Source organism: Chiroxiphia lanceolata, chromosome 5 (assembly GCF_009829145.1).
Source record: "Chiroxiphia lanceolata isolate bChiLan1 chromosome 5, bChiLan1.pri, whole genome shotgun sequence".
Classification (NCBI taxonomy): domain Eukaryota; kingdom Metazoa; phylum Chordata; class Aves; order Passeriformes; family Pipridae; genus Chiroxiphia; species Chiroxiphia lanceolata.
The window spans coordinates 59,431,819-59,449,234 of record NC_045641.1 but is presented as its reverse complement, the minus strand read 5'-3'; the positions used below and the strand labels follow the sequence as shown (position 1 = coordinate 59,449,234).

Genomic DNA, 17,416 nt, shown 5'->3' with positions numbered 1-17,416 from the left:
GCAACCCTCTTCTGTCTTTGTCTTTTTGTTTCCCTTTGCATTTCTATGTGTGTCTTGAACATGACCTTTGAAAAGATACTGTATAACCCCTCAGACAAACCTCTGGTCTAAATAAAGAATTAGGGGGGTGACTGCTGCCAGTCAACACACTGTGGTTTGCCAAAGCCCTGTGAGCTATAAAAGGAGAGTACAGGAGGGGCCCTGCCACTTGCAAAGTGCCATTTAAAGTAATTGTTATGATTGTTTCACCTGTAAAATGGACAACCTAGATTAAAACTGGAAGTATATATTTGACTGACTCACCGAGCACGACTTGCAATATGGCAGCCCTTTTACAAGCTATTGCTTTTCAGCTGTAGCAGTAGGATTGTTCTCCAGCTATCTGAGTATGGCCTGCATTTGACTTGAAAACCTGAAAGCATAGCATCCTAAAACATACAAAGAAAAACAAGGATAATGGGGAAGAATCTTAGGAATGATTTCTTTTCCGTGTGTATGAATTCAGATGACAGGATGAAATGTTAGCGCTTATGCAAAACACCACAGGTAATCTGAATTATTGTATGGTTCTAAGGAACCTCGGGAGATCTAGTCCAACCTCCATCAGAAACTTCAAACTACAAGCTCATGTAGATGCAGCTTTGCAGCCAGGAGGGATGTGATGTCTGTGGACATATTTGGCCATCGAAGCTGATGAAGCAAATCTTGCCATATCAGATCTTCTGAGTTTGTGTGTTGTTTGGTTTTTTTTGATCAGGGTGTTGGCTTTCCTACTGTTTTCCTACTGTAGCTGTGTTCACTCATGCAAAATCTTTCTAACATAGCACACTACTAGTCCTGGTAATGTAGACATGTTCTGCAGCTAAAATCATCTGGTTTCACATTTGAAAAGTGCAAAGTTTAGAGGCAGATCATGATGCTTTCACTTTATTTTTTTGTAGCAAATGATGAGCAAAAAGACAATAATAATAACAACGATTTGTACCTTAAGCACAAATGAATAATAGAAGATAAAATATCCTGAAATATTTTTGAAAGTCAAGGAATAATAGCCTCATAGCAGAGAAGAAAACATCTATTACAAACCCAAATGTGTTTATTAAGGAGTAAAAAAATACCCCGGGCCATGTTATTTTAAATTAATGGGGCCTGTAAATACACTTTTCTTGATATATCTTATTTTTATCTGCTGAAGTAATATACAGCTGCAAAGCATTGCCAGAAGAGGTAAATCTCTGCTGAAGAAGCTGCAGAGTTTTCGTTATTTCAGTTAAGTAAAATGAATGAGAGAAATTTCTAAAGCAAGTTGGCAAACTTGTTTTGTATGAATCCCATTTTCCTGGGAGTAAAGATCCATTAATCAGCAATGCTACATCATGAAGGAAACTAAAATCTACTAAAAAAAAAAATCCTATTTCCTTTTGTAAAAAAAAAAAATACCTAAATATGTACCTGTAGGTACCTTTAGACCTGTACAATTATAGAAGCACCACCTTAGCACTGTGGATGCAAATAAATATGACACTAGTGGAGAGGTACTAGTGATGGCAGACATCATATCTAAGTGGGAATGGAAAAAATTGTACTGCTAGAAGCTGTTTTCTCACTAGAGTACTAATACAGCTAGTGTGAACATGCAAAAAATGAATTATAAAGTATTACACTTTTGACTGAATTTATTACACCAGATGTAGCCTGTGTCTATCTGAGGCAGAACTGGACTTTGATCAATTGAACAGCTTTGTGATTTTAACACTGTTCCACATCCAACATGGTTCTCAGAGCCATTTTTCAAATATTTTTCAGGTGGTTTGCAATCTCTTTTTCATAGAGTGAGCTGCCACAGTGACTCAGTAGGATTCTGCAGAGTAGTTAGGGTCATGATCAATACAAACAGCTGCAGGTGATGTACCCTTGGGGAAAAAAAAAAAATAGAAAAATAGGTGACCCTCAAGATTGATAACTTTCTTTTTAGAATTTCAAGCCTTTGTTACTTTTCTTACTAAAGTCCATTCTTTTTCCATAATGTGTACAGAGAGGTAGCCTTCAAGGAGCAAAATACCTGATGAAAACACCTATGAAATACACTGAATGACTCAGTTTCAGAGGACACCAAATCCAAAGTCATCTATAAAGCCCCAAAGTCATCTATAAATTGCATAAATATGTATTCTTTGCATGCATTTTTTGGTCAGACATGTATTTTAAGGCATTTTAAAAAACAGTTATGTGTATTAAACACATATACTCCCCAAGAGGATGACACTCCACAAAATTGCAGGCCTAGGAGGAGTTTGGAAAAAGTGATCTAGATTGCACATTGTCCCAAAGGTTTACATGAGTAAATCCTTGCAAACTAAAACTTAAAAAAAAAATAAAAAAAAAAATCCATCATACCTGTTTTTAAAAGCATTTAGTGATGGAAACTCCATAGACTTTATCTAAAATCAGTTTCAGAACTTCACTATTTCTCAATATCAGATTCCTCACTATAGTTTACAGCCATTTTATCTCATCTGCCACAGTCAGGGAGAAAGAGAGCTTTTCTTCCTCTATGCAAGAGTATTTTACATATCAGAAGCTCTGTTATTGTGTGTTTTCTGGACCTTTGGTCATTCTCACTGCTTTCCTCTGCGTGAAGAACGTTCAGAGTTTATCCTACTGAAATTGAGGACTTTTGATCTCTCAGAACTATTTGGAGTGGCAGTAGATGTAAAACATTAGCTTGCTATAAGCTTTTTACCTGTTTGCATTGCATCACAGAAGAGAGATGCCAGTATTTGGCCAGGATTTCGGGACTCCACTATAAGGCACTGAATAGATTTGGTAGCAGCAAGCCCCCCTGGAATTTCAGACTGAGAATCTGGAGATGTGAATTTTCCTTCTATTTCCATCCTTGACCATGGTGCTTTTATCTCCAAGTGTCTGCTTCCTCTGTAAACCTCCCACATGCAAATGGTATGTAAGAACCAGGCATTGCTAATTATCTTTTTCAGCTGTTTGCCCACGCTATCACTGTAGAGGGGAACTCCAGCAAAGTTTATACATTTACATTCAAAGTGTTAGTTCAAATTCTAAAGGACTGTCTACTGTGTTCACAGGACGATGATAAGTAATTGAAATACAAGACAGTCTGATGGCTTTTCACAGGCTCTTTGAACTGTCAGGCTGCTGGAAACCTTGGATTTTCAGTTGCAACCAGTTTCTGGAACATATGGCAGAGACACAAGTTCCCTCCATTCCAGGGCCTGCATTATTAATGATCTGTCCAAACTTAGTTTAGATGGAGATGAAGTTGTGCATTGAAGTTGCCTTAACAGCCACTGGTAATTTGTTGTTTGTTACAAGAGGCAGGGGCAAGGAATCAATTAATTCATTCAGAAAAGGAATCGATTACTCCCCTAAGCATATGTTTACCCTTGTAAAGAGCAGTTTATAGAGTAGGATGTTTCACAAGGACTTTGGGGAAAATCAAAACTTTTAATTGCCTGACCATTTACATGTTTGTGATGCCCACGTTCTTTTGTTTCCTTTGAAGTTAGAGTCCAGAGCCCCAAAGGACTGTAAAGTTGCAGGATAATTACTGATTGTTAAGGAACTATGCCTTGTAAAATAATTTTCCATATTGTTTTTTTTCCTATTGCTTCCCCACCCAATAGCCAATTGATTTTAAATAGAGAAACTTCTAGATAGAAAACGTTTAAACTTTCCAAAGACTTTTTACAACCTCCTTCACAAGAAGCTATTGAAGAAACCTGGCAATCAGCACGGGGAAAAGTCGTGGCACAGTTTAAAACTGGAGACAGAGGGAATTAGACATCAGTAGCTATTTCTCACTGTTGACAGAGGTTAATACTGGAGTGACCTAGGGACCAGCCTTAGGATTGGACTGAGGACATTCAACCCACATATTAATGAATTGAAAGGGAAGGTGAACAGCAAGGTGACTATGTGCCTTTGATTATTCTAGATGCTTGTGGCCAGTAAGGATTACAAGAAATTTTGGAAAGACCTAGCAAAGACCTGGGGAATGTGCCAGATGTGATGAGTTCACCGATAACTACCTACAATTTTTGTTACTGCTGTAAATTAAGAAAGAAAAATCTGCTTCTTCTCCCTAACATCAGATAAACTATTATCTCAGGGTTATCACAGTTTTGTTATTTCTGTTAGGCCATTTTCTACTTTTTCAGCTTTCTTTAGGATCAGGTGAGCATTAGTGCTAAGACAGGAAAAGAGGCTAGGGCTCAGCCCAAGACAGGGGGGAAAAAACCTGCCTTTTAAAGCATTTGTTAATTTAACTGTTTCATCAAACTGCAGCATAAATGATTTGTCCAAAGATCAAACAAAATCTGTCACTCAAGGAAATCAGCTCTCCTGGCTCTGGAGACAGCTGGTTAATCATTTGGTCCATCATTCTTCTCAGCAGGGGAAAGCACTGAACAGCAATATTCTACTGGCTGTCCACTCTGTCTTTCTGTACTGGGGGGTATCTGTAATTCTCCCACTACTGCTGCAGTGACAGCAACACATTTGTAGAAGCCATGAGAGCTCACATCACTGTATCTCACACCAGTTGCATAAGGATCCTTTACATCAGACCCCAATATGTTACCCTTTAAATAGATTTTTCTTCTTCCTCCTCTCTGACTCACGGAAGCTCATCAACCAAGGCCTGCAACATTATAAACTAAAAAGGTGTTTAGCGGTGCTTAAAGCAAGCCTAGAGGTGACAGCTGTGAAAAATGAAGTCATTTACAGCCAACCTACCCAGGCACTCCTGCCACTGCCAGCTAGGAGATGGGGAGCCTCCTCAAGGACAGGACTTTAGCAGGAGAACCTGAAGCTTTGTCACAGTGGATTAGCTACCCTTCAGCCAAACAGATTCATACTTCCCAACCTCTACTGGGACTGCTTATTCCAAAATGAAAAGAGTTTAGTGCTTGTTTATTTCAGTGAAATATACATTTATCTGTGTTATTTCTGTATTAAGGATTACTGGGCTGGGTGACTGATTCGCAGACTTTTCTGTATAAGGAGGCTACATCAAAGCAGAAGAAAATTTCTCAACTACAAGCCAGCTATAAATAAATAAACAGAACTTGGCCATTCCCAGTGAAAAGACAGAGTATGAAAGTGTAGAAAGCCTGTGGAAAGCAGCCTTTGGTAATTATTGTTCGCTTATACACTGCCAATTTTAAATACACTTTTGCATTTTAGAAGGGCTGCTGTGCTTGCCTATTTCAGGAAAAAATATTACCACTGCTTTCCTGTGCATTTTGCAATACTATATTTCACAATGCTATTTCAACCCAGCAGAATTTAGTGGTTTTACAGTTCAAGATCAAATAATAGTACCAGTTAGAAAGCAAATATACCTTCAAAGCTGCAACCTGCAGCAGTTCAAGTATTTAAAATTGTAACTACAATAAAAGAAAAAGAAAACTAAATGAAAAAGCTCAATTAATTAATTTGAAAATATAATTACTATCTCAAGTTTGGACTTATTTCTTTTGCTCTCTCACAAATTACAGCATAAAAAAACCCCACAAACCTTTTTCAACTCTTATATTACTAAACTGAGTCAAAGCTCTCTGAAGCAGAAACTACTGGAGTAAACCTGAAATTAATTAGTGAATGCATTGCAACACTAATTTCTTTCCTTTCCTATAGAGTAAAAACTCTTTTCTGTTGCTCTGGCCACAAAGACACCTTTCCTCCAAGAATCATGGATATGAATGCTGGCCATATTTTGCCATTCTGTATTTTTTTCCCAAGGTGTAGTTGTAATGCATACTTTGCATTATTTCCCTTCATCATGTTGTCTGATAATTTTCTGTGTTCCCTAATAACACTAAGAATGTCCTGCTTTGCCCTTCTTATGTATTACCTTTAAAAATATTCTCTGCAGCAGCACCTTCCAATGTGACTTCCTCCAAAATTCATCAATTGATCATCGAAGAGAAAGCAATGGTTTGGACCCTTTCCCCAGCTGGGATGACAATGTTTATGGTCATCGGTTCTCACTGGTCTGAGGAGACTGAGTTTCATTCAATCCTACATTGTACCTCCTTGATTAGCAGGTACAATGAATACTGATGAATGGCTGCAGTCCTGGCATATTCCTTAGCTTTGGAAGGACATCACTCTCAGTGACAAGAGCTGTGAAAAAGCTATGTTGGAGTTCTTCCCCCAGGGGGTGGTTGGGCACTGGCACAGGCTCCCCAGAGAAGTGGTCACAGCACCAAGCCTGACAGAGCTCAAGAAGCGTTTGGACAATACCCTTGGGCACATGGTGTGACTCTTGGGGATGGTCCTAAGGGCTAAGAATTGGACTTCATAATCCTTCCAACCCAGCATATTCTGTGATTCTGTAATCACCTACAAAGTGCAGCTGCTTTGACAGTAGAGCCACATGCACTGCAGGAAACCCTGCACACTTTAGCTTCTTGTCTTTTGTTTGCTGAAAAGTCCTCCCTGCCATTGGCTCCATTGCTTAACCATATTTTCTTTTCTGGCCAAATGTAAATTCTTGATACGCAAGCAGGACAAATTCAGAGTTCTTCAACTTGGCAGTAACATCCTGGGCACCTGCACTGCACAGGTTAACAGTGCTGAAACTCATGAGTATTTCCTCCTTTTGATCATCTCTTTCCAGAGGGAAATCATAACTGGCAAGGTCAAACCCAATCTTTTCAAGGAGGGATTTGCTAAATAACCATGAAAGTGAGGGGTGCAAAGATTTTCTGGGGACTTAGCTTATTTATATGTTGGAGAACCAAAAATAAAAAAAATTCTTTCTTCCTCACTCCTCTACATACTTCTTGTATGAGTCCGAATTCCTTTATTGCAAAAATAACTTGTTGCAGGAACAACACTCAAAGTTCAAATTTAGCTTTACAAAAGCTAAACACTGCAGATGAAAACTGTGAAACTATTTAACACTATCTCTAATATTTTCCTCTAGTATTTCTCAAGAAAGGGAAGCACAGAAATAGAAAAGATCACTTGGCCTGGATATCAATTAAAACAATGCCAAGTGGAAACATTTGCCTGAAGACATGGTGGAAAGAAAGAGAGCAGATGGCTAATACACAGCCTTTGAGGCCTAGTATCTCATGTTTCTCTGATCAGTCACATAACTTTGGGAAAATCAGGTTTAAGATGCTACTGGCACAGGTATAGAGACAAGTCCCTCTATAGGTTTTAGTATCGAAACACAGATAAGAAGCTGAGTTGCAATTCTCAGTTGGGTGGACAAGACATTAATCTCCCAACTGTCTCAGGCAGGACCACAAGAGCTATTTTTGCTGTTGGTTTTGTTCTTTTGTTTTGTTTTGGTTTGGTTTTCTGTTTTTGTTTTGCTTGGGGTTTTTTGTTTGTTTGGGGTTTTTTTTGTGAGGGAGGTTGTTTGTTTCTTTTGCATTTGAAAAGGAAGTGGAAGATTATCATGGTTATCTCCATACCTGCTTACCAGCTGCCTAAAACAAAGTACAGTCATTTAAATCCTCATTACAATGAAAGAGTTTGGATTAAATAGCACTAAATTCTTCAGTTTTCAAGAGGAAATTCTTATATATTAGGTATCAGTTGTGTCTGATGTGATCCATTTATGTAGCATTCAATCAGTAGAAAAATTTCACCAGTTCTTATTCTTATACTAACCCTGCCAAAGATATACTGATGAAGGCATCAATTTTTAATGACAAAATTTTATCAAAGTCCAGGGATCAGAGAAATTTCTACCACTTATTACCTGGTGATCAATGGTCCCTGAGTAAGATAAATTACCTTCTCACTTCCTCTCTAAAATGAAAGAACAATAACTAAAAAAAAAAAAAAAAAGTCAACTTCTATGCTAGATATTAGTTTGCCTGTTTACACATACAGAAGTTTCCCCCAGGCTGCAAGGGATTATTCTATTTTAATCAAAGAGCATACAAAGCACACATCCCAGCTTTAAAACAGAGAACTGAGACACAGAATAATGAATTCATCTACCATTATAGGTACATGAATTCATGAACACAAGGGAAAAAGCTGACAAAATTTCTAATTATGACAAAAGAAACCCTGAAAAAAATCCCAACTGCAGATAACATGTTAAAAAGTGACATTTCTTACCATTAACCTGTCAAAAGATAAATTTGGTGTAATTTCAAGGCCTCTGTAAGGCAAGCTTTATATTTCCTATTAGTCAAATACCTTATGAAGTTGAATCCCTTACTAGGTATTACCCTTTATCACTGCTGCACTTACACAAATAAGAAGAAACTTGCTAAATCCTCAGTAAGCGACAACATGACCCATCTGTAGGTGCATCTTAGCACATAAACCTACAACCTGGCAATGCTTTGAAAATTTTCTTGGGAGAGGATCCAGTAGAATGTGCCTTTTTTTTTCTGAAGGAATGTTATACTAGACAGGTTCAAATCATCATTTCCTCACTTTGGTACGTTGCCACTACACAAAAAGAACAATTTGGCTGAAACCTTTTTTTTAAAAATGTGACAGCTTTCTGCCTAGATGGCCATGAAATTATTGATGGGTTTTCACAGCCACCAGTGGGGAAAGTGCATTTGGAAGTCCACATTGTGTTGCAGCTGCTCTTCACAGCAAAAATGCTTTTGTGTGCAGCAGGTAGCTCTGCACTGACACGGGCCTCTGCTTCACAGCAAAACTCCAGTGCAATAAAGCAGCATTTTTCAGTCCAAATGGCTAAGGAGCAAATAACACCTAAGCTCTTCTGGAAAAAAAAACAACCCCAAAAAAACCAGAAACCAACAAACAAACAAATTAAGAGAATATGTTTCATCAATAATTTTGGAGCAGGAAGGCAACGAACAACACGTTCAGCATGAATGCACAAAAGTATTACCAAACACTGTAAGTCAAAATATTAATAAGAAAAGCAAACAAGTTTCATTCATTGCATTATATCTCACAAATGCACACAGAAATCTTCTCCATTAAACTACCAAGGACTCAGGGAAACAGGCTGATTTGTAGAACACAAAAACTGAATGTAATACACCTTTCTGTGCCTTACCTCAACTAGCATTGCCCTCCACCCCCTAGTATGAAGCTTAGGTGTTTATGAACTTGGTTTATAATAGTTATTGAAAAGTGTTTTTTCTCCAATGGAAATTGCGAAGAAATCAGCCTGAAATAGAAAAGTCTGTGAAAAACTACTCAGTCACTATGGGATCCTATTTTTTTCTCCTTCACTTGCCTGCCTTAATATTCTAACTCTAGCTCCTCTTGGGCTTCTATGCCTGTCATTTTACTCTTCTGCATTATGGCTGGTCTTTTAAATCACGATCTTTAATGAAAAATGTCTGTTTCTGAGTCACCCTTCTAGCAAAATGTCTAATCTTGGACAGGTGCATTTGCACAGGTACATTTTGAATTACACTGTATCATAACTAATGTGAAAATTAGGAATCGCAAGGCCAGCTACACCGTAAAAAGCAGTAGGACCACAACATGTGATGTCTTCTATTTCTGCCAGCAGTATGATGGATTAACCATCAACAGTTCAGTAGGCTAAATTCAATACCTTGTAGGTTTGAGATAATTATCTTGTTGCAGCGGTTGGAACCAAGTAAAAGTTACTTACATGCTTCCTACCAACCTGTAGCATTATCATAGAATTGTACAATGGCCTGGGTTGGAAGGGACCTTAAAGATCATCTAGTGCCAACTCCCCTGCCATGGGCAGGGACACCTTTGACTAGAAATTATGAGAGAAGCAGTCAAAAGGACATCAACAACTCAAACAATATGCACTATTTCTGTTACATCCACCGTACTTTAGTTAGCACCAAGGATCTCTGTGGCACCACTGATATTACTGGATTTTGCAATCATTTTGTCTCCTAATAACTTTCAGGTGGAAAAAAAAAGAAGTAAATTATGTTATTCCAACCCTACAACTACTCACTGTGCACCCACTGTGAAGAAAAGCAGTAAGGACATGAAGTATGCAAATTTTTTAAAAAACGTACAAACTGCTATAATATTTAAAGTGAAGAATATGCCTGTAGTAGCAAGGAGATAAGAAGGAAAAAACCCCTTTCATTTACTTAATTTCTCCCTTGTCTTTCCTCTTGTGATTTTAATTCTTCCTTTCTTGTTATAGATGACAGCCTTAGATCAAGTTTTTTCTAGTAACATCTACTAACAAGTTCTCTGCCTACTTTCTAGGCAGCTATTAAAAAGGGAAACTGTGACAGGGTAAAGCAAAGCTTTTAAAAGCTGTGCATTCAGGAGGGGTAGGTAAAGATGATAGAATGGGAGCACGTGTTACAGGTCAGCTCTGGCATGTGGGGAACAAATCCTTTTGACAGAATGTGATCTTTATAAACCACTCAGGGAGGTTTTGACGTTCATTTATAGCACATTTCAATCTCTGCACCTCTGTAAGTCTCAACCTCTGAGCTCTGCAAATTGGGAACAAGGGAATTCTTTTTTTTCCCCAAAGTAACTATCTGCTAAGTAAGTGCTGGTTACTTTCTCATTTTTTTTTAAAGCCAAAAGAAAGAATGGCCAATATATATTCAGCTGCTTATAGTGAGAACACAGCCCTAGGAGTATCTCCTTAAGTACACAGGTTATGCAGCTTCATTGCTGTAGGCTGCATCTCGTAAAAGCTACTGTTTAATTTAGCTTTGTAAATATTTAAACTTATAGGTATCTTCAGAAATTTCATTCATTTATAAGCTTGGGTCTTGTTCTTATGTTTTAAGCCCCTGACACTAGGAATTGGTATGTGCTTCCCCCCTCTGTTTCATCTCTCTCTTTAAACAAGCTCTTCTGTGCTTCTGAGAATATTGACATTGATTGCAAAGCACACTGCCAAGACCTGACAGCTAATTCTCCCATCAGCTCACAGGTTAAGTGAACAAAAGAGAAGGAAAGAAGTTTTCCTATGGATAAGAGAAGTCTCTGAATAGACACAGAACAAAAATCTGCTGCTGTTGCACTGGACCCCAGCTCTAATGGTATCTCACCCCATGTCTCAAAACCTGTTCCAGATTTATCTACATGTAGATATAGGTGTCAGGCACAGGACTAGCTTATCATAACAATCTGTCAAAAGTATAGATGTGAGGTATCTTTCAGCACAAATGTTGTTGTATAATAGATAAGATTTATTTCAAAATAACGTAAAAGTTAAACTTCTGTTGCAAAAGGCAAAATTGCCGCCTCACTTTATGCAAAAGAGTAATGAAAAAAAACCCTCAACAGTAACATTGCTTGAGGAAGCTTCCTAAAGCACATGCAAGACAAAGCCCACGAAAATATATGCATGTAACAAGAACAAACTTAGAGAAAGACTTCTGGAACTTAACATTAGGATTTATTGGCTCTTTCTAGAACGCTATTGTGTTATAAAGACCATAGCTTTCCAGTATGATGACAAATTACTGATTAACAAGCTTTAACAACAGTCTTCTGCATTACAGAAACTGAGCTAGGTAATAACAACCCCATCCATCATCTGTCTTTAGATTAGTCCTAATTAAACCACTACATCTGCCTTGTTCTACTGTGGACTTTAGCACAAAGCTCAAATAAAAGATGCTACAGTGGTCTAAGGCATCATGCAGCTCTCCCAGGGATATCATCACCCACAGATGCGAGTGATTCGAGCCAAGTTGAATCATTCCATAGGGACATTCAAATACTGATCTGGTTTGGGGGCAGAGAGAAGCTGGCAAAAAACAAAGAAAAAGATGTTTTCTGTCAATCTGGAACAGATCTGTTGGTTTTCCACTGAAGTAAATATAAGAGACAAAACAAGGTGGTTGGACTTCCTTGTCACAATGTGCTATCACTCTTTAGATTCAAGGCTACAATTCTTGATTAACAGTGTATTCAAAAAATAAAGAGGAAATACAACTTCACTTCCATCAAGTTAGATAGTTTTCAAGACTTCCCACCTCCAGATACTTTTGAGGCAAAATAGTTAAAACATTGATCCAAAATAATCTTGTTTATTTTACTTTGAAACAAAAGCTTTAGTTGAACAAACTGAATGTTCTTCCAAATGTAATGAGGAATTACTTTCATTTAGAGGAAAATAATAAGAAACAAATAAAAAGAAATATTTCAAAGGTAAATTATTTAATATATGCACCAAACCTGAGTTTAGTGTAGGTCAAGAAACTACTTTTGACACTGAGTTTTGGATCCTTCAAATTTATGCTCAGGTTGAGACAACTGAAAGAAATTTTCCTTTAATGAATTGCAAGTTTGATAGATGGATTGAGACATGCACTCTGTTGTGGTTTTGGCACACTGTCCTGCCTCTTAACTTCAAGGGCCATGAGATGAACATCAGTGCATGAAAGCCTCTATTCTTAATTTTGAAATGTTGCAAAATCATGTAGTAAATAAGAAGTGACTGAAAAGTACAAAAGAATCCTGTATTCTGTAGCAGCCTGCAGTGTACCAAAAACAGAGACATTTAGGACATAGGAGAATGGAGATGTGCACTCAAGTGCTTTCCAAATGCCATTTGAAGAGCAAAGACTCAAGAGATTCCCATATTTCTGTTAGAAAGAAGGCTCTCCAAATTAACATTAGATCAAAATAGCAAGCAATGGTATGTAAAGGCAACATTTCCTAGTTTAAAATTATTAGAAACACTGTTTTGACTGCTAAGGTGGGGAGAGAGGAGTGCTGCTCCAAGGAAAAAAATGCTAATTCACTTCCTGGTAAGTTTATGGCATAAGTTAGTTGAAAGCTCTTCCAAGATGTCAGATTATGAGTAAAACAAAAATATTTTGAGTAGAGCTCTGAGACTATAGTTTTCTTCAAACAGAGAAACAATCAAGTGATGCAATTGAAAAAATTCTTTTCTTGAGCCAGCATCCTTTTGGAAGGGAGCTGAGAAACCAATTTCTTTCAAAAGATCAGCCACAGACAAATATTAGAAAGTCTTTATAGGCATAGACAAATTTGATCACGAGTCACTGAGGACTGTGACAGAAACCTGCATTCTGAACCTTATATTTCCTCCTACAGAAAAATTGTCCTTTAAAACAAACAAACAAGTCCAAAACAAAGCAAAAAACCAACCAAACAAAACTCCCAGAAACAAAACCCACAAAAAAAAAAAACAAACAGTAATAGGAACAGAGGAACTGAAGCACACACATCAGTTGCCACTGTTACACTATTTCAACTGCTTTGGTATTTACAGTGAACACATATTTGTTTTCTCCAACACATAAAGCATTAGAAGTTCTTGTTTTCAAAGTTTAGCACAGAAAACCAGAACAAATTATTTTGAAATTTTTATATTTATAGATTTTTTTACTTTGACATATCTTCCTGTACTTCTCCTTTATAAGTGTATATTTTTAAAATAAATCATATCAAACACTTCAAGCAATTGGATCTAAATCTCTACTGAGAAACAAAGTTATAAAAGGAAGTTCTGACAAAGTCACCATAGAGATGCCACAAGAATAATGGATAAACATTTCTATACAATTTTATTTATACCTCAGCTGTGTTTACGGTAAACAATTGTTTCACTTTCTTTGATGAAGGAGACAACAAATTGCTTTAGTCTTCACAGGTAATGGGAGAAACATTCCACTATCTACAGACTATCTCTTAGAATTTAACATGAATAGAAGATCCTCAACATTATGCATTACCACTTAAACAGGAAATGCAGACAAGACCACAGCAAATAATCAAAACCTCTTTTAAATGGATGTAATTTAAAAAAAAAAACAAACCCACAACCCACAAAATAAACAACCACAAACAACATTATATATTTAGTTTTCAAAGCAGCTTCCATTCCACATTTTAGCCTTATAAGCACCCAAACTGTTGAATCACTGCACATGTGAGCCAGAACTTGGATACCTTCCAGGCAAATAAAAAGTTGTAGCCCAAGGCCAATAAAACAGAGGAGCAGGAAGGGAAATAAAACTCTACAGTCTCATATCACACAATTCAAGTTTATTCCATTCATTCTTGCAACACAAACTTAAAAATACAGTATCATTTAGCATTCTGATGTCTATGAACCATGATAATGATGAACCCAACTGTGTCAAAACAGTTAACAATGGTGAAAAGAGAAAGTCAAATATCAAAATGCACAGAGCACTAATTTTTCTTCTGTCACTGCGTAGAAAGATGATTGTTTATCCATTTACAAAATATAGTTAAGACAAGTTCATTTTGAATTTTTGCATGCAACGCTGCAATTGCTTGACCTAGGACACTCAATTCTTACCAGCCTCTTCTACAAATAATCAATGTTATGTTCAGTTCCATTGAACTATTGTACTCCTTTTCTCATTTGCTCCCCATTACGAAAAAGGAGCGGAGAGTACAAAATCCAAAATATACTTAAGGTCATAACTTATTCAGCACAAATTTCAAAGGAAAAGATTTAAGAACAGAGTGGATTTCCAAGCATATGCAATTCCAGTCTGATAAAGTTATTTAAGTTCTGTTTATAGAATGAAAAATAATTTACAGTTTGGTATTTTCATCTAGTTAGGACCTACTCAAAGATAGAGGAAGCCACCCATTATTTTTTCCACAAAATAGCTGACAAGAAAGGAACAACAAACAAGCCCAGTCTCCAGACAATTACAAAAGCATAAGCTTTTATTTTTTTTTTTTTAAATCCTGGGCAAAATGATTAATCACCTGTTATGTAGTGCAAAAAGCAAAAAAGTATTTCTTCTTTATAAGCCAAGCATTAAATGCCATCTTTTCACTATCTTGAAAGGCAGCTTGGGTATATATTACAGCCAAATTAACACTTGTCTCACTGAAGTCTGTTTGCTTTTTTTTCCCCCCTAGGGTGAAGTAAGAAAAAATAAGGTGTTCCCATAATTGTAGAAAAAGGGAGGCAAAATTGCCTCAGTGAATCACCAGAAGAGTTAGTACAAAGATGATGTTTCTTTGCTCATTTAAACGAGAGTTGAAGGGAAGGGCAGGAAAGAATACAGAGGAAAAATAACCCAACGAAAAACCAAAACCACATGGCCAGACAACTTGACACTAATCAACATGAAAAACTTGAATAATCAAGTTCTCCACATAAAAACAGATCGCAGTTTTCTAGACTAGTATTTTAATAGCTAAGTATTTAATAGCGTAATATGGAGGCAAATTGATGCCAAAGATTGTTACTTTCATAGCTGAATAAAGAGTTAAACCTATAGTCTGTGTTCACACTATTACAATGACATGACAATCCAGCACTGATCAGAGATAAGATTTAAGAGTTCTCTTATAAATAGTTATTAAAAGCATTGTTCACCAAATATTCTCGTTCTTTTAACAGCAGCTCACCAATTGATTTATCACTGATTTCCAACCCTTCTGCTCTTCCTTGCCACCCATCTCCAAGAAATAAAGAGTAATTGCACTGTACAGTTTATGGCCAGAGTTGATTGTTTTCTCCATTGCTTTTCTTATGGTGTGTGTAGATGTAAATCAGTTTCTGCTCTCATTTTACAGTCTAAATGCAATGCTTTTCATAGCTGACACATTCAATCATAATATGCAACATGATTCAAGTAAAACTAAGTCTCCATTAAATATAAGTGGTAGTCACCAGTCTACTTCTACATACCCTCTCAATTTCAACAGTAATACCAAAATAATATCGGCTACATTTGTTTAAGAATTCAGCATGAGACATTATATACATTTGTTTTCTGTACTGTGTTCGTTACCACGAAGTTTGAAATCTGTATCCCAAAAAATAGGAAGATGTATAGTTTGTGGTATACAATTTTTTGTTACAGAATCTGTTACTCAGTTTTGGGTGAAACTGCAGTCTAGTGAAAATTTTCAGGATGAAAGCCAGAAGCTCAGACATTGCTGAGGACCATAAGATGTGATGACAATCCCTACAACGTCATTAAACATCTTCCCAGCAATTATCAAGCCTGTCATAGTACTGTCACACTTACTGGCATAGTAAATCTTATCTAAAAGTCAATGGTTAATGTGGTCTGTTTGCACTGGGATCTTTCAGAACAAGCCTCATGCCTTAATGAAATTTAAGAGGTTCATTAATTCGACATTAAAACACTGATTTGAAGATATGCACAATTAAAAGGTTTTTTCCTACAGTAGTTAGAGCAAGTTAAGACTTCTACTTATACATCTTCCTTTTTCTACATCTGAACTTGGAAAGCTTACGTGTTTTCTAGAAAATTTCAGCAACAATATTCATCTGATATGAATGTCTAAATAATTACTGTTCATTTTCCACATTTGACTTGATTATCCTTGTGTACCAAACAGCCTATAAGCTTTCACATGTGTCCAGAAATTTTATGTTGACATGGTGAGTAAAGAAATTCTATCTTGCAATCCTTTTGGAAATAATTACAGTGAAATTTTGAAGTGTCTCAAAGCAGTTACTTAAAACGTCTGTCCTGGACTAGAACAAATATTGGACAGAAAAACTTCAAATTCAAGCATCCAAAAGTACCTTGGCAGATATTATGGAGTGTAACACCACCATGCCTCAACTGGTCTTTCCTGGTTTACTCAAGAGTCAGAAAAACATTAGTGTGACATCCAATTAGTCAATATAAAGAACAGCTCAAATAACTAGTATCAAAAGTCCTCAAAACTGCAACGTAAGCTTTAGGCAGAAGAATAAAGCTACCCACTGAGAGAGAAGGGAGAAAAGCAACCCAGCCACCTACATTACTAGACTTCAGATTATGGCAGACACTTAAGAGCATGGGACTATTGTCTCCTTCACAATTAGTTTCAGGTACATAGCACAGTACTTCCACCTAAAGGAAGTACTTCCATTCATCTAAAAAATCTTAGTTCTAACCTAGGAGGCTTATAAGAGCATGGTCTGTCTTCCTTCTTCCATTTTCACTAGAAATGGGAAGGGATTGTACACTGAAAAGAAGTCCTGGAGGGACACTGTTCATAATAGTTTTCAACCCTTTCCAACCAGATTATCTTCGATACAAGCCCCTAACTAGACTGATTCATAAAGAATTTCCCTCCCCCCAAAGTATTTAGCTGAAGAAGCTGGAAGATGCAAAGAGTGACAGACAGGCAGCAGTGTGAGGCCACAGGAGAGACATTTAAGATATCAGTCCATCCGTCACTGAAGCAGAGTCTTGATTGCCTGGTTGTCAGTGGCTTCAAAGGCAGTTAGTCCATCTGGGCCTTTCACAGTCTTATCAGCACCCTGTAAAGACATGGAGAAGGGCTGTCAATTCAGAGAGCCAGGCTGTATCAGTATGAAGTGTGTCAAAACAGTTACCTACCTTGCATAATTATATTGATTAGAGCAGTGCATTGTTTTCATTCAGAGACAAAACAGACAAGATTTACATACAAAAGTATTCATCAAACAGCTAGTCTAAGTTTCCAACTTTACCATTTA

General features: G+C 37.0%; 1 protein-coding gene across 1 annotated transcript in view; it reads right to left on the bottom strand.

Moving 5' to 3' along the window:
- Positions 1 to 13,964: 13,964 nt before the first annotated feature.
- The window catches only part of MTPN (myotrophin), a 36,406-nt gene continuing 32,954 nt past the window's right edge, over positions 13,965 to 17,416 (bottom strand). The window contains exon 4 of the mRNA XM_032688590.1: positions 13,965 to 17,218. Within this exon, the coding sequence (XP_032544481.1) occupies positions 17,132 to 17,218 (87 nt within the window). The 3' untranslated portion in view covers positions 13,965 to 17,131. The remainder of the gene's footprint in view (positions 17,219 to 17,416) is intronic.